Consider the following 19,935-nt stretch of genomic DNA (forward strand, 5'->3'; position numbering starts at 1 on the left):
GTAAACCGTCGGCTGTTAGTGAGTCGGTGGCGCATGCAAGGGGTGGTCAGATCAACTCTGGATCTGCGCGGGGGTTTTTAAAAAAAAGGGAGAAGTGTGAGAGAAAGAGTTAAGGGGTGTGTGTGGTTTCAGGAGCCAAAACTTGTAAGTAACATAGGTGGTGTAGGAATCTTTTCATAAATGGTTTCAAGTGACAGACAAGTGCTTTTTAGATTCTGCTCTTCTTCATATTTTTGCGAAAATCATCAAAATAAAATTAAAAATAATTTTAAAATATTTTTTTTTCGAATTTGAAAATATAGAACTTAAATATTTACCTAGGGGTTCACTAATCGATAGGAGGATTTGGGTTTAGTTTTGAAGAGTGGGGAGATTTGATTTGGAAGTTTGGGTTTTGATAAAAAAAATGAATTATAAAAAATGGGTATAAGAGATCAAATGAGCCCATAGGAGATTATCTCTATAGAAATAGGGACATGAGAGGAGTTAACTGTCTTCTTTTTCACTTTTGAACACTTTTTTATTATTATTAATGGTGGGCAAATGCAATCAACACATTTTCAGGATCTTAGGGCATCTGTATTGGGGGTCCCTTAAGGCATCCCTTAGGGGAAGGGGGTGGGAACCGAGGAAGAAAGAGAAGGGAAAAGCCCTTAATTAAGGGCTGTCCCTTACTCTTTAATGACCAAAAAAAAAAAAAAAAAAAAAAAGCAAAACAAGGGACTCTCTCCCTCTCTCTCTTCATCCCACCAATAAAGATGCCCTTATTAGAATTGACTTTCTCGTTTTTTTTATACACAATTTCTTTTTCTTTTTTGTTCTGGTAAAAAATGACTAAGCGCAGTTGATGAGCGGCGTGTAATCAACGACTTCACGGTACTAGTGATGTACTTCGCTCACTAAAGCCAATGTTTGCTGGATCCAGTGAGTTTAATGTTTGCATTTTTTTTTGTTAGAATTGCATTTTCTTATTTTGTTAAATGATATTTGCATATGTATTCTCAATATTAGCAAAGAATGCAACTGTCAAGATAGTGCACCAACTACTTCAAAGTGTGATATGTTTACATATTTTCTAACCTCGAATAAACGAACAAACTCATATATAACTCATTACATGAGAGTATCAGGTGAAACAAACTAATACAACTATACAAGTGATCCAGTTTATAAAACTGCAACATCTTGATTTAAAAAAAAAAACTCGAAGTCATCGTCGAGTATCGGGAAAAATGACAAAAGAGAAACACAAGCTAGATTCTTCTTAACCCAAATTTTTCAAAAGAAAAGATTCCTTTTTTTGTTATGGTAGAAAAAAAAAGTAAATTAAATAACTTGGGTTTACGAATTATGGGAAGAGGAGGAAGACGTGGAGGTGTAAGTGTAACTGTACGGTGCAAAAGATTTGTTTCTTTTCTTCCTCTTCTCCAAAAAACTCTTCACGGATCTCTTCAAAGAAAACACTAACGGTGATTCCAGTCTCGTCGGCGTTAACTCTAACGCCGTTATTCCACGCTCCTTGCTCGCCATCTCTATTATTGCCCTTATCTTCGTATTTCATTTTTGCATTTTATGATCAGTCATTAATCAAGAAAAAGAGAGGACAACATATATACAAGAGAAAATAGAGATGATTCTACCTGAAACTCTACGAGATCGTGTTCACGTACTTTCCCATTATAGAATGCATTGATCTCCTTAGGTCTTATGGTTAAAGAGTGATTAACCCTATACAGCCATTTTTCAAAACGAATTAAGAGGTTCAGATCTTAAAGTGGAGTTGAACGTGAATTAAAATTAAATTAAAACGAGGTTGGATCTGGATAAGAAAAACTCACGTCGAATCTAGGCGACGAGGTTGAAGCGAAGAGGTCACTGGAGATAGCCCAAGATCTAAGCTACAATACTTCATGATTCTCTCTGCGTAAAGATTCTTGCTTTGGTCGCTTTGTGGAAGTTAAGAGGTAGAAACACTTGCATAGAAACTATATATAAGAAGAACGTACTATAAGAGTTCTGAACATTTGATCACGTGCTTCTTGCTTTCAATACGAAGGAAAATAACATTTTTTTAAAGAAAAAGAAGAAAAAAAAATCCGTACGAATACATATATAAATCAAAGTGTCTGAGGAAGAATCTTGAGTAACTTGATGGTCCGTGGTGTGTTTGAGTTTTGCTTTTCCTTAAATTTTTATACGTTACTGGATGTGGACCTGCTGTATGCATTTTCTTGTAGAATATAATAAAGTAAATTATAATTGGGTTGGACCTTACGTAATTCTGTGTATATTATATGAATTGAAAATTTAATTTGTTAGATTGTTAGGTTGTTAAATCAATGTATCTATGTGTTTTGTTTTCTTTTAATTTATATGATTAGACAGTTCTCTATATTATTATGCATAACCCATACACGTCAGTGTTGTGTTATTAAATTAAAATTATGCGTTTGAAACTATCCAAAACAATAGAGGTTTCTTTAAAAAAAACTATCCAAATATATCAAAGATAAACTTAGGAACTCAACTTTTATTTAGATTTCTGAAAAGATCAATGGACACATGCAATGTTTGTGCCATGTGGGGCTTGGAATCGTTTGGTTAATATACTTTCCATAAATAGAAAATGGATTCCCAAATGAGGCTGATGAGTTCCTTTACTTTTTTTTTGGTTTATTGCACTATGGATTTCGTTCACGGCCGGCTCTAAGATTTAGAAAATCAGAGGCAATTTATTAAAAATTTCAATTAATTTTTTTTACACATATCGAGAATTCAAAAAAAAAAAATTGGGAATCTATATCTATGTAGTTTTCTTTATAAAAAATTGAGAACCTAAGACCAATGATTCATTCAGCTTTGTCCAAGATCGGTCCTGAATCATTCCTTCTTGTTCATTTATAAATTTTGTTAACCTAAAATTTTCTAACTTAATTTGCTATTGCTGAACTCAACAACCATACATGTCCTTTTGTTTTAAGATATCTCACTATCTAGTTTACCAGTATAACACACATAGTCTCTGTAGATTATACATGACATAAACTTCGTTTGGTATACTAGAAAAATGGCAAACCATAAACGTAAACTAAATTGTACATAATGTTTCAGTAAATTGATTTGAAGATGAACAATATATACACGTTTATCTTAGAATACTGGTGACTAGAATGAACATAATTGATCGCATGAATGTAATAACAAGACAATCAATATGTAAGAGAATATATACGTCATAACTGAATCCAAAGTGAGATTAAAGTGAAAAAGCTAGACTAAAGTTAAAGGTGGGTAGGTACAGAGAAGTTGGCATTAGTGGATGAATTAAGACACGTGAAACATGTTTTGCAGTCTGTTCACAAGTCACAAGTCACGTGTTCGTCTTTTTCTTGTTGAAAACAAAAAGAAAGAAAGATAAAAGACATGAACGTGGTTATGAACTTGGAAGTGGACACATGGGAAATTAATGTGACTTTGATCGAAATATGTAACTGAAAAGACGTGTGAAGGGTTTTGATGGTTAGTTTGCTTTTAGTAATTACGACACTGACCGTTTCGCCCACGACATCATAGCATGAACTTAGAGCATCCCCATTAGTGAACCCCATGAAAGGGGTTCACAAAACATTTTTTTATTATTTTTTTTTTTAGTTAATTTTTGTTTTTTTTTAAAAAAAAAAAAAAAATTTTTTGGACCAGTCGCGGACCGCCACGTGCCGTGGGGCCCGCACTACAGTGATGAACCAGGTTCACTGGGAAGGGGTGAAGAGAGACAGGTTCATCACTATTCCTTATTTTAATATTTTTTTTTTTGGGAATGTGTGTGAACCCCCCCATAAGTTCACTAATGGGGGTGCTCTTAGAGCATCTCCAACCCATTATACTATTTTAGTGTCAAAACCACACTATTTTAGTGTAGTTTCAACACTAAAAACAAATTCATCTCCAACCACAACACTAAACTTCACATTAAAAGCTATTTTATAATATTATATTTATATATTTATTTAAATTTTCGTTTTTAATAATATAATTTATTAATAAAATAAGTGAATAGTGTTTTAGTGGAGTGAATAGTGTTTTAGTGTGGTGAATAGTATCACACCAAATTTGGTTTAAAATTATAGTGTTACACTAAAATGGTGTGATTTTAGTGTTGAGTTGGAGAAGGTTTTAATGTAAAATTCACACTAAAATAGTGTTTTGCAGTTGGGTTGGAGATGACCTTACGAGGTAGTACACAACACTAAGAGAGAATGATTTGAACCTTTTTTCTCATACTTCCTCCATGTGTTTATGAAGAGTGTTATTTTAACATTTTTATACATATTAAGCAAAAAATTGAAATGGATTATGTTCTTATTAATTAAACATATTTAATCAATAGTATTATAGATAAATAGAATTATTTATAAAGTCAATGCATTTTCTAATTAATATTAAACTTAAAATCTGTATAAATTGAATTAAAATTTTAAAATGACATTTTAACATTTATTAAACAGATTGAGTAGCCCTATTATTTATCCAAGAATTACAATTTACTCATGTTATTTAACCCATAACTTTACTGGAGGGTTGTAAACAGTACTAGTAAGTAGCAAGAGTTTATTGTAGTAACATTATTAGTATCCTTACACAGCTATACTTACTAATTTATATACTTTTGTGGACTTAATTATAACTCTTTTTGGGGATGATCGAATGCAACTAAAGCAATTCCTCCTATACATGTTCTGTTGTCTGGAAGTCATGTAAAACGTGGAGTTGCTTTGTATAACAAAGCCTCCTTTTGGGTGTTAGTTTATGGCGGGAAGTTTGTGTTTGGGCTTATGGGTCCCAATCTCTCAAATCAAATGGCGTTAAATAAGGAGTGTTCAGTAAGACGGGCCAATCAGTTTTATTTTGTGTGTGTGTGTGTGTGGTGTGGTGTGTGCAACCTTTCTCAACAACAAAAAGAAATGCCCATGAGGAAATCATTTACATATCATGATTAATGTAAGCGTTGGCAACATTTTAATACTATCACTTGTATATGTGATTGCATTTAATATTTGCTTTAACTTGTTGGTATAAGCAGGTCCAAATTCACTAAATGCACATATACTAAACTAGAGTTAAACCAATAAATATCATCAAAACTATATACGGAACAATACTGATTCTTACTTAAAAGCCAAGCAGAAGAAGGAAGCCTTTCTAGCATCTCTTCACCTCTGTATAGACTTGTTGATGTGAACCAATCTGCGGATTCTCTCACTCACCTAACCCGCCACGAAGTTGGTTTTGAAAACAAATAACACAACAACAGAAGTGGCAAGGTCCGAATCTAGTTAGCCTATAGTCTTGTACCCTGTTTGAAAACGTCCACATACCTCTCTGTGTACTAGAATTGCTAGTCAAAGTTACTAAAAGAATCGAACGAAAAGACTGAACATGTTCTAACAAAAATCGCAACTTATGAGGGTATGAGGCTCTTGACGTAAATAATAAGATTTGAATGCGAATTAATATTTGTAGATAAGTTTAGGGGGCAATATATAAATATCAAACGTATGAGGGGTTTTACGTAAATAATAAGATTATGTATTGCTTAAATTAGGATTTGTAAATAAGTGGAGGACTAAATTGATAAAAAAAAAGAGACGGAAAAAAAAGAGAGAGACGCCAATCAAACATCAAAAGGAACCGGAGAAGAAGGACCCCCCGGAGATCTCTCGCTTCTTCTTCTTCCACCATTCTTTCTCTCGGCGCGCGCTTCATCCTCGATTCGAGTAAGGTCTCCAGAAGCTGGGTTTCTTTCAAATTAAATCCCTTTTGAAATCATCTAGGGCCGGTGAAGATCACATTAGAAATCTGAATTTTGATTAAGGGTTGTGCCTGTTTGAGCTTAATTTTCGAAAAAGCTATCTCCTTTGAATCTTATGATGCGTATGCTTGGATGGGTTAGGTTCAGAATTTTGAGCTAGGCTCTTTTAGATAATCCGCCATAGAAGCTCTAGATCGAGAAAATATAGAAAAAGAGAGAATTGGGTTCGATAGGAAAAGTATTTTTAAGGTTTAATTGGTCTATTTTAGTGTATCTGATGTTGGTTTTGTAGTTTGATAGGTGCTTTGGAGTTGGATTCGTTTAGTTTTTCAAAGTATTGGTATTGAGGGAGGATGGGTGTGAAGCAGGCTCTAAAGAGCATCGATGCGTTTCCTAGAGCAGAGGATCATTTGCTGCAGAAGACGCAATCTGGTGCAGTTGGTAATGCATCTTTTTTTTTTTTACATAGCTCTTGTTGAAATTTTGAATGGTTGATTTTTGTTTGCGTGTTTTTCAATATCTTAAATTTTGTTTGGTTATTGCAGTATCTATTGTTGGACTTCTTATAATGGCTACGTTGTTCTTGCACGAGCTGAGTTACTATCTTAACACACTTACAGTGCATCAGGTATGTATTTAGTATCAGCTTTTTTTCTTTATTGCTCTGACTCTACGCTTTAAACTGCTCTGTACAGTTATATAAATGGCAGTGAATGACCTTATGTTTCATGTGTATTATGAAGCTCAGATAGATGGATGCTATGAAATTGTATTCTTATTCCATCTGATATCGTTCAAATTCATTGATGCCACTCTTCAGTTGATTAGTAGAGATTGAGTGAAAGTATGGCTTTATCCCTCATTGACCTTGTTATTGTCTTGAACTTTTTATTTCTTCTGTAGGTGGCATCATAGCTTGTGTGATGTATGCAAAATGATTTGAGTCTCCTAGTTAAATTTTTTCATATCGAAATATATCACATGGGAAATATGGATTTGAAGTCTCTCTGTCTGTTGATTTAACTTCCTTGATGTTCTCTATCCATTTGACTGGCTCGTAGAGGTTTCCCTCCTTTTGTATTTATGTAATCATTTTGAAATCTGTATCATGTTTTTTTTAGATGTCAGTGGACTTAAAGCGTGGAGAAACTCTTCCGATTCATGTAAATATGACGTTTCCATCTTTGCCTTGTGATGGTAAGTGGTATCCATTGATCACATATTTTCTTTTCTCCATACCTTCTTGATACTTCTTAAATTTCGTTATTTGATCTTTTATTTGTTTTGTAGTTTTGAGCATGGATGCTATCGACATGTCAGGGAAGCATGAAGTGGATCTCGATACAAATATTTGGAAAGTATGTTGATTCCACATGCTTAATACAAAATCACATGTTTTCTCTTCCATCTTAGTGAATATTTCCCTTAGCATCTTTATGTTACTTTTTATGGCGTTTGCTCTAGTTTTACTGGTTTATAATCGAGTTAATTGCTCACTAGTTGCGTGTGTCTGCAGCTCCGACTCAACAGTCATGGTCATATCATTGGCACAGAATATATATCTGATCTTGTTGAAAAGGAGCATGACCACTCATCTCACAAGCACGGTAACATTCTTTTACTTAGTGAATCTTCTCAGAGTTGGTATCTTTCCTGATGGGCTTCATTTCCCTTAGCTACCATTTGAATGTCTTTATCTTGAATCTTTTTTAAGGATAGTTGTCATGTTAGATAACTTTTATTTTGGTTGTATTGCTGAAGATGGCAAAGAAGAACACAAGAATGAGACGGAAGCAGTGAATACCCTGGGATTTGATGAAGCTGCTGAGACGATGATTAAAAAGGTGAAGCAAGCATTAGCAGATGGAGAAGGATGTCGGGTATTATTAACCTCTCCCCTTGTCAATAGACAAACTAGAGATGTTGCCTTATTGGCCCTTTAAGAAACCAGAGACTAATATGTTTGTTTGGCTGTTTTCCACAGGTGTATGGTGTCTTAGATGTACAGCGGGTTGCTGGAAACTTCCACGTTTCAGTTCACGGTCTGAACATCTATGTTGCTCAAATGGTTGGTATCACTCTCTCGCTTTATAAACCATTCTCTCTCTATACCAGGATCTGACAAAATCTCTCTTTTACCCTCGAAAACAGATATTTGGAGGGTCCAAGAACGTAAACGTGAGCCATATGATTCATGATCTATCCTTTGGTCCGAAGTACCCTGGCATTCACAACCCGCTTGATGACACAAACCGAATCCTGCGTGACACCAGTGGAACATTCAAATACTATATTAAGGTGTTTTGATCTCAATCCATCACTCTTCTTTTACTCATGTCCGTCCCTCTGCCAGTTGTAGTATATGTGACGTGCTTCATTATTTGTATGGAGCAGATTGTTCCGACGGAATATAGATATCTTTCAAAAGACGTTCTGACAACAAATCAGTACTCTGTAACTGAATATTACACACCAATGAACGAGTTCGACAGGACATGGCCAGGTTAGCGGATCAAGCTTCATTTCCAGTGTTCTTATTACTCTGTTTCTGTCTCTTGATGGCATGTTTCTTTCTTTCATTTGCAGCTGTCTACTTCTTATATGATCTTTCACCTATCACTGTGACCATCAAGGAAGAGCGCCGTAGTTTTCTCCACTTGATCACTCGGCTCTGCGCTGTATTAGGGGGTACCTTTGCTTTGACAGGTTCCATCCCAATCTTTATCTAATCTCAGTACTCATCTTTCAGTGAGCTTTGGTTAATATAGTTTATGTCATGGTCTTAAACAGGAATGCTAGATCGTTGGATGTTCCGCTTGATTGAGTCTTTCACAAAGAAGCCGAGTACCAGAAGCATACACAAGTGAACAGAGAGGAGAAAAGGACCAAGGAAGATGAATCTCTTAAACCCCCAGGGAGTACAAGAACCTCCAGGGGATTGATACGTTTGCTAGATCAACACTCACAAGTCACAACATTAGAATCCCTTTGAGCTTTTCCTCTAAATGTATCATTACTCTGATTCTCTCTGGTCATCTAGTAGAATTATATGTAATTTTATACACTTTGCGTCTTTTAGCTTTACCGAGAAAAAAAGATTTCCATTTATTTTGTAACGCTGATTCATCGATACTATTAAAAGGGAAGAATTTTTAAAAAATCTATCTATAAAAGTTGTTTAGACCTATTACTTTTAAATTTTTTTGGATGAATCCTGTATATTATAACAATAAGTGATAACTTTTTTATCCTATAAACCTCCGATTATTACTCTAACCATACGAATTGTATACATTATTATTTATACATAACCACTAAAACTGATTGCTAAACTACCCTACCCAAACAAAATACATTACATGAACCAAAACCAAAGCACAACCTATTATAATTGTTACCTTAACGAAATATTCATTTCCCTCACATACTACCATCGACTACAAAACACGTTACATGTAAGACACTACACTATATAAAAGCTTTATACAAGATTTGGGTGTAAAATTATATGATTCAAACACTAAATTTTTTTAGTGAAATAATCTTCAAGATTATATGATTCAAACACTAAATTTCATAATTATGAAAATTAAAACAAAACCTAACCCGGGCTTTCAAGCGCGGGTCAAAATCTAGTTATTTTATTATAAGTTACGTCATAAATTCTATATAATTTACAAAAATCCTCATTTGGCAATTCTTTATTTTTCTGTTCTCATTTGACAATTCTAGTTGTACTATACTAAAAAGTTATGTGGTTTTTTAGTTAAGTCTATTGTTTTAATCCAACTCTATGGTTCTTGATTACATTTTCAAAGAAACAGCCTATGAATGCTTGACACACATGTCTCACGTGCTGGTGAAAAGCCTACACTCGTCGCAGGAGATCCTGTCCTCTCTGTTTCTTTTAGCTTAATTCTTCTTGTCTGAAAAACCTAATAGGTTTCCTTCTATCTCTTCTGTCAGTTCTCATCTTCATCATCGTTGAATCTAAAATGATCACCGGAGCACTCCGCAGATCTTCATTGCCATCAAGGCAAACTCTCTCGGCCGCGCTAACATCCTTTGATTCAGGCCTTTCCCACCACTTCTTTTCAGCCGCCACTGTATCCTCCGTGGATCGTAATCTAGTCGGAAACGGATCTACTCTCTCCTCCAACCTCATCTCTCGATTCGTCTCCCCATCGTCTCCTAACTCGTGGATGGTTTCTCCCGCGAGGATCACGTTTCAAGGCTACGCCACTGAGTGCGAGAGTAACCTCAGAGATTCAAAGAGTGTTGCTAAGAAGGTATACTTTTGTTCTCATTCAATCCCTTAAAAGGTTATTATTAAGGGATATGTATCCCACATTGGAAAATCAATGGGACATTAAGTAATATATAAAGGGTTAGGACCAATCCACTAATTGCCAATTGGTTTTAAGTTGGAATCATTAAGTAATCTCGCAGAATCCAACATACCCCTCCGAAATCATGCTTTATTTTCTAGCAATCTCGACGGAACTGAGCCTTCTATGGGCCATCAGCTAATGGGATGATCGGGCCACTGTCCGGGCCGGATTAATGGGTCAGGGTATTGGGCCCGCTCTGATACCATAATAAGTTTTTGGGGTTCCAACTTAAAACCAATTGGCAATTAGTGGATTGACCCAAGTCCCTTATATATTACTCAAGTCCCTTTCATATATCCGATGTGGGATCTTCTCTCCAATAGTTATTCAAATCATTGACAACTGTTGTGTTTGTGGTTTTGAGTAGAAGAAAGAGAGCACGTCGAAGATCAAAGGAACGAGAATCTGCGTTGCGATTCGGTCATTCGATAACCCGGAGAAGGAAGCTTGGTGTCTTCCTCCCCACACTCGTTACGCTGCAATGCCCGACACGAGGACCTTGTACACGGTGCTACGTTCCCCTCACGTGGACAAGAAGTCTAGAGAGCAGTTTGAGATGAGGTTCAAGAAACGATTTCTCGTAGTCAAAGCTCAGAGCCACGAGCTGAGCAAGAAGCTGTTTTGGTTGAAGCGTTACCGGATTCTCGGAGCTCAGTACGAACTCCAGTTCCATTGCAAGACCCGTTTGGACATGGCTCCTGTGTTGGCCAACATCAATGGCTCCACCATTGGTCAATGAGACAAGTTTCTGGCCGATCCTGCAATAATATCGAATCTTACTGATTCAAGAAAGAAGTCAACAATACCTTAAAATCCTGTAGCATATTTTTTTTTGCTTAGAGAACATTTTACTGACTCAAGAAAGAAGTCAACAATACCTCAAAGAAATGGGTTCTGAATTGAGTTTCAGTGGGAGATGATTACACTTCCAGTTTATGCAAATTTATTAGGCCATTTAATTCATTGTATGTGTTTCGTAATGAAATAAATAGTCAAAGATGTTTTAGTTGTATAAAATCGCTAATGATTTGAGACAAAAAATATATAGATTTGATGCAAATCATAACCAGGAAAGTGGTAAAAGAAAAAAAAATTTCAGGACCAGACTCCTAAATCTATCACACCAAAAATAACAATTTTAGATCGTCTGAATAGTCCAATAACCTTGTCATTCATGGAACTATGCCATATGGCTAAAATATGATGTTCCTGTAAGATGCTTAGATGATACTGTTTGTGGATGGTTACTTGGTTGATCAGGCATAAGCTATTTCTTAATCAGTTAATTAAACCCAACACATGAAATCATCTCAGTGCTCATGAGACCTTGGCAAGGCCACCTTGCCCCATTATACAATGATACTAAAATGTTGTTGTAAGGTTTTTCAATTCGTACATCTAACAAATAACATTGTCAACAATTTGGGTACACAACACAACACTGAGCATTTCCACTCGCACAACACTGAGCGTTTCCATCAACAAAAGCTTTTTTTGCTTATACAACATAACGGTAGGTAACATAACGACCAGCGGTTTCACTCGGACGAATAATCTTCACGACTTGTCCACGTTTTAGTCCAAAGTATCTTGCGATTGGATCAGTCACTTGGATCCTCGGAAGCTAATAACAACACAAAAGTTCCAAACTTTAAATTTACACAAAACTGAAAGCTCACTCATAAGTCATCACCAAGAAGAATGATTCTACTACTAACCTGCGTCTCCTTGACAGTGTATCTCTCCAGAAGAGTTTTCTTCTCTTCAGTGGTGAGAACTTGGTGCTCCGGAACAAGAACATGTTCTTTAATGTTCACAAGCATTTCCGCCTCCTGCATCACAACAATGGTTTAAGGATTGTGATGTTGAATACACATTCATCATAAGAATTAGAAAAAGTGTGTTTATTTATTACCTGGAAGACTTCCAAATGAAACTTTGAAGAGATCTCACTGATGCAAGTACGAGCAAAAGGAGTCAGGTTCTGTTGCACCACCAAGATAGCTCTGTACACATTCTCTGATTTCATCCTGTTTGTGTACACCTTCATCGTCTTAACCCCAACTTTCGCCTCGTCAGGGAAGAAGATATAGAGCTACAACATGATTAGCACCAATCAGAGACTAAGACAAAAGATATCAACAGCTTCTTCATACATACAATGAATAAAAGAGATGACTTTTAATCTATCTTTATCCCCTAAAAGTAATAAAAACATAAATTATTACATAGCCAAAGCTTCCACCTTTCATGACTTATGCAAACTGTAATAACAAATGAAGAAACAGTTTTAAGTCTCAGACAAAGAGACAATACCTGATCACTGCTGTCGTTTCTCTTAGCTTTAAGAGTAACAAGATCCTCCCTTTTCATGTTGTCGCCATACTTTCTAACGAACTGTGACAAGCTCATGGTGATTTCAGAGTCGGCGATGAAGTAGCCACGGTCCTTGAGCATCTGCATCAACGTCTTCTGGATTCTGTAAAGTCTTTTGATTTCTTCTTCCGTTAGACCCATCTCCGCTAAATCTGCAAATAATAAAAATCTGAGCCATTTAGGGTTTATCAATCTCTTTTACTTTGAGATCGATGCGCAGCTAAGCTATTGTGAAGAGAGAAACTTACGTTTGGAGGCAAAGAGAGAATGAGATGTGGCACAGAGCGACGAAGAAGACAGAAGCGGCGTTGAAAGAGCTTTACTTCAGAGCTCCAAACCCTTTTCTCAGTTGTATTAGAATAAGGAGGTTTCTAGTATAAGAAGCCCCAACCTATACAAAATTTATGTTTTCATCCCTAAACTTTATTTTGGAACAGTTAATACTAGGCCCAATTAGGCCCGTTTGTACCCATATGGGCTGGATTGAAAACCACACTGTTTTTTTGTGTGGGTGTGTAAACATGTTAAAACTTTATTACCATTTTTGGATTTTGATAGAAATTACGAAAACACACAACTAAAGATAATGAAAATAAAGAGAACAAACTATATGTTCAAAACAAACCATATTAACTTGCAAAATATAAATGATTTCAAATATATATATATATATATATATATAAAGACTCAAACAATACAATTTCTAAAATTGAAAACATGCGCTTAACGCCCACATATATATTCACCTAGTCAAAAAAACAAAATAGCTCACATACCAATTTTGTTTCCAAATACATCCTAATACTATTATTTTATATAACTGCCAAATATTTGAATTTAAATGCCAAAAATGTTTCTTAGGATTTTAGCAAAAAAAAAAAAGGAAAAAAAAAAGAGAGGTTTCTTTGGACAAGAAAGTGATGAAACAACCAAACACGACAGCATTCAATTCTAACAATGAGTTGTCACTCTTGGCCACCACGCAAACTTCTTGGTCTCCAAGTAAAATATACACCCTCTACTAATTTACATATATACCCTCAAAGAAAAGTACAACCTTTCTAGAGACCATCCATCCATCATAAGAGCGTCTGACAAGACAGCGAAGTTAAAAAGAAAGTTTCTCTTACAACATTTCCTATATTCTTGGATTTATCGAGTCTTTCCATTTTCTCTCTCTTTTTCGATCTCTATAACGATGATGAGTCGCGGTGGAGCCAAGGTGGCCTCGTCGCTGCTAAAGTCTGCTCGACCACGGTTGTTCTCAACCGCCACTGCGAGTACGATCCGTTCCATGTCTCACGAGCCAAGCCATCTCTTGAAACCTGCGGCTGCAGATCTAGCTAGCGTGAACACTTGGATCCGGAGTGGAACTGGAGGCGTGCGATTCGCTAGCACGGCTAGTTTAGGAGAGAAAACTCCGAGTCAAGATGAGAAGCCGAAGAAAACAGAGGACGAATCATCCACCGGAGGTAACAAAGGAATCGCTAGCTATTGGGGTGTTGAACCGAATAAGATCACCAAAGAAGACGGTACTGAATGGAAGTGGAACTGCTTCAGGGTACGTTTTTATATATATTACAATCGTTACTCTTGATGATTTACTATTTATGATTGAGATTTGTTGGGATTATTGGCAGCCTTGGGAGACGTATAAAGCTGATTTGACGATTGATCTGTCGAAGCATCATGTTCCAACTACGTTTCTTGACAGATTAGCTTATTGGACTGTTAAATCTCTTCGTTGGCCGACCGATCTCTTCTTCCAGGTACATACAGCTTCTTCGTCTCCGATCTTTTTGAAAATGGAGAACATTCCAATCTGATGTCGTCATTGATTGCGTAAAATTTTTAAAATCTCATTTTATTTTATTTATGGTAACTATCAATATTTCATTTCTCTTTTGGAATATTTCGTTAATATTATATTGTGCACTCTGATAGTGCGTCCATAATGCTTGATTGTATAGTAATAAGAAATTAGCCTTGTCATGATCTGTCAGGTGGGTATCGTACCCTTCAAATATTAGTATAATTTTATTATATAATTAATTTCAAAACCATTCATAGAGTGAATACATATAATTTGGGTTTGTAACATTTTTGTTCTTGAAAGGGCGTTTCTCCTTTTTTAAAAAAAAATTGTTTAAACCTTAGAGATTTTGCAAAATACCTTAATGTTTCTCATGTGGAATTTCTCATTTTCTCTAAAAAATTTAATAAATCGTTGAGAAACTCTTTTAATGTTAGTCAGTTTTTCAATAGTTAATATTCTTATATTTTAAAATTTTGTGAGAAACTTAATAAAAAATTAACTCGTTGATGGTCTAACTTGAAATTTTTTTGGAAGAAATTAGAATAAATGAGAGTAAAATGAAAACAAAATATTTAATTTATTTATGTTTTTCCTCTAGTTTTAGCTTTAAATTAATTAAAAAAAAGTTTTACTTTAAAAGAAGAACAACTTAGAGTAAAATGTAGAAACTACTTTTTTCAACTCTGATTTTACTCTTAATTCAAACAAACAATCCCACTCCCACACCGTATTTCTTATGCCCACTTGATCCTTCAATTGTGTTGGAGCTCTCATTTCAAATGATATAATCTAATATGATTTTTTTTACTTTTTTTGATAAATCTAATATGAATTGTTGCATTAACATTTGCATCCATTTACGCAGAGGAGATACGGGTGCAGAGCTATGATGCTCGAAACTGTAGCAGCAGTGCCCGGAATGGTTGGAGGAATGTTACTCCACTTTAAATCTCTCAGACGCTTTGAGCAAAGCGGAGGATGGATCAAAGCCCTTCTCGAGGAAGCAGAGAACGAGAGGATGCATCTCATGACTTTCATGGAAGTCGCTAAACCCAAATGGTACGAGAGAGCTCTTGTCATCACTGTCCAGGGAGTCTTCTTCAACGCTTATTTCCTCGGTTACCTAATCTCTCCCAAGTTCGCTCACCGTATGGTTGGTTACCTTGAGGAAGAAGCAATTCATTCGTACACTGAGTTTCTCAAGGAGCTTGACAAAGGTAACATTGATAATGTCCCTGCTCCGGCTATTGCTATTGATTACTGGAGGCTTCCTGCTGATGCAACCCTTCGTGACGTTGTCATGGTGGTCCGTGCTGACGAGGCGCATCACCGTGATGTTAACCATTTTGCCTCTGTAAGTGTGGAGTTTTTCTCTTCGTTGTTTTTGAAACGTTATATGTTATGTGACTGATGATGAACATTGTCTACTTGCAGGATATTCACTACCAAGGTCGTGAGCTAAAGGAAGCTCCAGCTCCAGTTGGATATCATTGAGTTTAGCTATATCGTTTTGAATAAGAAGACTTTGTTTTCTCAAGTTTTAAACTTTGTTATAAAGAAATTTGGAAGAGTATATGGCCTCTTCTTTCACTTGTATATAAGACCACCTCTACTAAAGCCAGACTTTGGAATCGACTTGCATGAATGTTATATTTGCTACAAATATTCTGTTTTTTTTTCACTTGAAAGTTATATTATTATTGCACGACTTGAGATTTAGTTTATTCGTTTGTAACGTTACATAATGTCTCCGTCCACATTCATGCCCACAATAGTTATATATTCATCAGCGATAAATTTAATCTTTGCAAGTTGTAATATCCTAGAAATTCTATATAGCTATGAATGTCTTCCGAAGAACAATCATTCAGTTCATGTACTGAGCTGACGCCGCCATGTTGTTCACCACCGTCTTCGTCGTCTTCAACAATAGCTTTCTTATATCTGACCTAGACGTAATGTATGTTTTTACTGTAAACTAGCTGGAAACATCTAAGAAAGCTATTTCAAGATGGTTAGGTATAGTAGTTTCTTGTCAAACTGATGTGGAAATACAGATACTGAAGTATAGGAAGACTAACGAATATTTTAGAGTATACGTCTCTGTTTTTTACCGGACCCCATGCCTCTCAAATATAAAGCAAAATTAAGAGTCTTTATCAAATAGCGGTAAAGAAAAAAACAGTCAGTTTATAATAGAGACATTGATCAAACAATATTATATTTGGGTGATTATGTGCACTTAACCACTTTCTTTCGAACTTATCATAGACTTTTTCTCTAATGCCACCAAATTAAATATATATATATTGATCTGTCCACTAGAACAAGAGCACCTATCAGGCAGCTCTTTTCGATTGGCAGTTTACGTCAGTATAATAGCAATCACGATAGCCAATAACCTTAATTGTTTGTTTTCTCCATCAGCAAAATGGTAGAGGAAAAGCTAAAGGACTTCCACATACCTATTTAATCATCAATTATTAACAAATATAATTAATTATAACTAACATCAAATTCTGGCATAAAATATTTTGAATATTTTTCTTCTCTTTATCTAGCTCTCCAATTATACGAATAACAAGTTACAAACACGTCTTAATCAGTTGCGTAGCCTCTATCTATCAGCGGTTTCTAATATAAAGTATGTTTTAATACTTCAAAGATTAATGTAGTCTCATAGTATAAAGTATTATTATCTGTGACAATGTGTATTCTAGATTTGAATGATATGTGATTGTTATATGAAAAAATAGTCATGGTGCCATGTTGGTTGTACATTGTTTTTAAATGCCTCCAATCCAATCCTCCAATAATATAACAGTTACCAATACTATATAGTTTAAGTATATGGTGAGTGTTAAACTGAAAAGTAAGTTTCCACCTAGAATCTCTCCGTCTTCTCTCTCTTCAAGGTCTCCATCGTCTCCGGCTGGAGTTGGTGGTTCTCCGACGGTGGCACACCCTCGGCGTCACCGGAATAGCTTATCTTTTTCTCTATTGCGATTTGTCGTGTTTATACTTAATCTAGGACTGTTCAATATGGTAAAACCGAACCGTACCGAACCGAACTGAACCGAAATAGACAATATGGTTTGGTTTTGGTATATACCATATAAACCGAATGGATATAATTTTATAAAAATCGTAGGATTTGGATATGATTTGGTATATAATCGATTAAACCGAATAAACCGAACAAAACCGATTAAAAGTAGAAACATGTAAATATGTATCTATTTTATAACAATACATGAAAATCTATTTGTTACATAAGTTAAATTTGTATTAATAACTATTAGCATAATTTTATAGTAATAAAAAACCTGTAAAACACTTGAACTATAACTAAATAACAATACATCGCAATTCAGACATCTTATTTTCTAAGTTTTTTTTTGATCTTTTTGATCTATTTTAGTCTTCACTAAATTAATATGAAGATTATAAATTTGATGGACAATAATTAATGGAAAATTTTTAATTGAAAAAACATGACTTTAATGAACACTAAATATGGAAGAGTGAAAAAACTTTTCTTTCATATTTCTGTTTTGTTTCATATTTTTATTTTCAAAATTTCAAGCTTTGATTTTAGTTATAGATTTGATTATTTTATTTGATGGTAAAAGCATTTTTACTTTTTTGTTCATTTATTTGAATATGTAATATATTTTTAATAAATGACTGTGTTAACAATATGACTCTAAAATTTATATAATATGATCTCAAACAAAATAATTATGTTTTTTTGGTATAAAATCGAATAAACCGAAAACCGACGGTATATAAACCGAACCGAACCGAAGTAAATATAGATTTAAAATGGTAGTTATATTTTACTAACCGAAATACCGAAAACAAAAAAAAATCGAACCGAAACCGAACCGATATCCGGATTGAACACTCCTAAGTTAATCACGAGGATTTGATCCTAAACATTTGTTGAGTCTGTTATTCATGCGCTTTTTTCGCGTAATTAATTGTAAAATTATGTGAATCTGCTGCTTTAGGCTAGTTATGCTGTTATATTAGAAGCATGAATCCTGACCATTGAACAAAAACTTGGTGGTGTTCAGTGTTCTTATTACAAAATCTAATATTTTACGTGGGTCCTAAATCCTAATTGGCGACAACATTCAATTTAGCTTTTTAAAATATCGGTGAATTTAATACTGGCCAGTGGCTACTAAGTACAGATAATATTGTAATTTGGAAATCACGTTATTGGATTGTCAAGTAAACAATTTTTTTTGTAATTTTAGGTTCCTTTTTATCTCCATGAACATTTTACTGTATTTTATATCTTTCTGAGAAAATGTCAAAAGGAGAAAATGTCATAATATAAACAATGGAAAAAGCAAAATTACGAATACTTTTTGGTTAGATCCACCAAATAATTTAGTTAAGCTAAATTAATAATAATAAAAATTACAAAATAATTAGTATTTTATTTTTAATATCTTGGATAAAATTATCTAAAATCCAGATTTGTTTTATATATTTGTGAAAATTATAATTGAGTTATTTATTTTAAAAATTAAATAGGAAAAATTAAAAATGAAAGTAATTTTACTCAGAGTAGCAGGGCAAGAAAATTTGATAAAAGAAAAGGGGAGCATGCAGTTCAACATTGGCAGCTAACTACGGGCCCTACACTTCTAGGAAGTTCCGTGACCGCGACTTGAGTGAAGAATGACCCACATGCATTTCTATCTCTTCTCATCTTAACCGTTGAGTGTTTCTCCAGTGATCGGATCGGATCAACCGATTGGTCTAAGTGCCAACTCACCGTTTTTTTTTTTCCCGGGATGACGCTTTCTGCCAAGTCAGATTGCGAAAATATTAAAATAATAAAACAGAACAAATCTAACGACTGAGTGACCATTTTGCTATGGCAAGAAATGATCTCAGCCGTCGATTCTCGTTAATGGGTTGAATTATACTAGATTTGTGGACCCACTGATTAGTTCATAGTTTATCGTTTTTTGACATGATATGTTTATTGCTTAAATAACAAATCTAGTGACTATTATACGTGACCATATATTTAATTTTTTAGAGAAATTTGCAGTAGTTGCCCAAAACAGAAAGAGAAATTTGCAGTTATGTCATTTTGACTATTTTTTCCATCTAACCCTGGAATGATCAATATATGATTGATATGTTTCTCAACTGGATTTTATTTATAATGAGATATATATGTCCGCAAAAGGAGATATATGTTAGTATAATTTATTTGAATCTTTTCATAGATGATCAGTTTCTAAGAATTTAAAGTCTTAAAGATAAAACTTAAGCATTTAGTATAGTCTGGTAAATTTATGTAGTTGGAAGAAAGTCAATTAACTAAGTATTAACAAAACATTTATAATTTTCTTTTTCTAAATTTGGTTTTTTTCTCAAACAAAAACAAAACAATTAGCAAAAGCAATTTCTAACATGTAATTACTGCAGCTCCAACAAAATGTTTAGTTAGTGTCATTAAATTATTATTATGAGCCATTTAATTTGTTATAAGGGCAAGAAAGAGAGAAGTGAGA

General features: G+C 34.6%; 5 protein-coding genes across 8 annotated transcripts; 3 read left to right on the forward strand and 2 right to left on the reverse strand.

Moving 5' to 3' along the window:
• Nucleotides 1-1,032: 1,032 nt before the first annotated feature.
• LOC106439637 (protein JAZ13) lies at nt 1,033-1,996 on the reverse strand. The gene is made up of 3 exons (XM_013881128.3): nt 1,839-1,996; nt 1,641-1,728; nt 1,033-1,548 (listed from the first exon to the last, which is right to left on the reverse strand). The coding sequence occupies exons 1-3, from the start codon at nt 1,910-1,912 to the stop codon at nt 1,342-1,344; spliced, it is 369 nt and encodes a 122-aa protein (XP_013736582.1). The 5' UTR covers nt 1,913-1,996; the 3' UTR covers nt 1,033-1,341.
• Nucleotides 1,997-5,613: 3,617 nt separating this feature from the next.
• LOC106439636 (endoplasmic reticulum-Golgi intermediate compartment protein 3-like) lies at nt 5,614-8,969 on the forward strand. Of its 3 annotated transcripts, none has more exons than XM_022716577.2 (12): nt 5,614-5,774; nt 6,102-6,250; nt 6,355-6,437; nt 6,931-7,006; nt 7,100-7,167; nt 7,326-7,416; nt 7,571-7,689; nt 7,794-7,877; nt 7,961-8,107; nt 8,204-8,312; nt 8,396-8,515; nt 8,600-8,969. In XM_022716577.2, exons 2-12 carry the CDS (start codon nt 6,163-6,165, stop codon nt 8,674-8,676), a joined length of 1,062 nt encoding a protein of 353 aa, XP_022572298.1. In that variant the 5' UTR covers nt 5,614-5,774; nt 6,102-6,162; the 3' UTR covers nt 8,677-8,969. The 3 variants fall into 3 exon arrangements, with proteins under 3 accessions (XP_022572298.1, XP_022572300.1, XP_022572299.1); XM_022716579.2 differs by having other exon boundaries at nt 5,654-5,774; nt 6,110-6,250; XM_022716578.2 differs by having other exon boundaries at nt 5,675-5,779.
• Nucleotides 8,970-9,668: 699 nt separating this feature from the next.
• Nucleotides 9,669-11,159, forward strand: LOC106439635 (40S ribosomal protein S10, mitochondrial). Its single transcript, XM_013881124.3, has 2 exons — nt 9,669-10,098; nt 10,568-11,159. Exons 1-2 carry the CDS (start codon nt 9,805-9,807, stop codon nt 10,937-10,939), a joined length of 666 nt encoding a protein of 221 aa, XP_013736578.1. The 5' UTR covers nt 9,669-9,804; the 3' UTR covers nt 10,940-11,159.
• A 306-nt stretch (nt 11,160-11,465) lies between these two features.
• On the reverse strand, nt 11,466-13,017 carry LOC106439634 (DNA-directed RNA polymerases II and IV subunit 5A). 2 transcript variants are annotated; one of them, XM_013881122.3, is made up of 5 exons: nt 12,825-13,017; nt 12,517-12,728; nt 12,116-12,295; nt 11,919-12,032; nt 11,466-11,824 (listed from the first exon to the last, which is right to left on the reverse strand). In XM_013881122.3, exons 2-5 carry the CDS (start codon nt 12,715-12,717, stop codon nt 11,699-11,701), a joined length of 621 nt encoding a protein of 206 aa, XP_013736576.1. In that variant the 5' UTR covers nt 12,718-12,728; nt 12,825-13,017; the 3' UTR covers nt 11,466-11,698. The 2 variants fall into 2 exon arrangements, with proteins under 2 accessions (XP_013736576.1, XP_013736577.1); XM_013881123.3 differs by having other exon boundaries at nt 12,517-12,745; nt 12,825-12,966.
• Nucleotides 13,018-13,643: 626 nt separating this feature from the next.
• LOC106439632 (ubiquinol oxidase 1a, mitochondrial-like) lies at nt 13,644-16,111 on the forward strand. Its single transcript, XM_013881121.3, has 4 exons — nt 13,644-14,137; nt 14,217-14,345; nt 15,258-15,746; nt 15,827-16,111. Exons 1-4 carry the CDS (start codon nt 13,775-13,777, stop codon nt 15,884-15,886), a joined length of 1,041 nt encoding a protein of 346 aa, XP_013736575.3. The 5' UTR covers nt 13,644-13,774; the 3' UTR covers nt 15,887-16,111.
• Nucleotides 16,112-19,935: the final 3,824 nt, after the last annotated feature.

This window comes from Brassica napus, chromosome A3, assembly GCF_020379485.1.
Source record: "Brassica napus cultivar Da-Ae chromosome A3, Da-Ae, whole genome shotgun sequence".
NCBI lineage: Eukaryota > Viridiplantae > Streptophyta > Magnoliopsida > Brassicales > Brassicaceae > Brassica > Brassica napus.

Bases quoted from the DNA above. Each gene is read 5' to 3' on its own strand.
- LOC106439634 (XM_013881122.3), bottom strand. From the start codon at position 12,717: ATGGGTCTAACGGAAGAAGAAATCAAAAGACTTTACAGAATCCAGAAG. The intron at 12,296-12,516 runs GTATTGTCTCTT...ATCATGTTGTAG, and splicing joins GAAACGACAGCAGTGATCAG to CTCTATATCTTCTTCCCTGA. The intron at 12,033-12,115 runs GTAATAAATAAA...GTTGTGATGCAG, and splicing joins TTCATTTGGAAGTCTTCCAG to GAGGCGGAAATGCTTGTGAA.
- LOC106439636 (XM_022716577.2), top strand. From the start codon at position 6,163: ATGGGTGTGAAGCAGGCTCTAAAGAGCATCGATGCGTTTCCTAGAGCA. The intron at 6,438-6,930 runs GTATGTATTTAG...TGTTTTTTTTAG, and splicing joins ACACACTTACAGTGCATCAG to ATGTCAGTGGACTTAAAGCG. The intron at 7,690-7,793 runs GTATTATTAACC...TGTTTTCCACAG, and splicing joins CAGATGGAGAAGGATGTCGG to GTGTATGGTGTCTTAGATGT.
- LOC106439632 (XM_013881121.3), top strand. From the start codon at position 13,775: ATGATGAGTCGCGGTGGAGCCAAGGTGGCCTCGTCGCTGCTAAAGTCT. The intron at 14,346-15,257 runs GTACATACAGCT...CCATTTACGCAG, and splicing joins CGACCGATCTCTTCTTCCAG to AGGAGATACGGGTGCAGAGC. The intron at 15,747-15,826 runs GTAAGTGTGGAG...GTCTACTTGCAG, and splicing joins ATGTTAACCATTTTGCCTCT to GATATTCACTACCAAGGTCG.
- LOC106439635 (XM_013881124.3), top strand. From the start codon at position 9,805: ATGATCACCGGAGCACTCCGCAGATCTTCATTGCCATCAAGGCAAACT. The intron at 10,099-10,567 runs GTATACTTTTGT...GGTTTTGAGTAG, and splicing joins CAAAGAGTGTTGCTAAGAAG to AAGAAAGAGAGCACGTCGAA.
- LOC106439637 (XM_013881128.3), bottom strand. From the start codon at position 1,912: ATGAAGTATTGTAGCTTAGATCTTGGGCTATCTCCAGTGACCTCTTCG. The intron at 1,729-1,838 runs GTGAGTTTTTCT...ATGGCTGTATAG, and splicing joins CCTCGTCGCCTAGATTCGAC to GGTTAATCACTCTTTAACCA. The intron at 1,549-1,640 runs GTAGAATCATCT...TGAAATACGAAG, and splicing joins ACGATCTCGTAGAGTTTCAG to ATAAGGGCAATAATAGAGAT.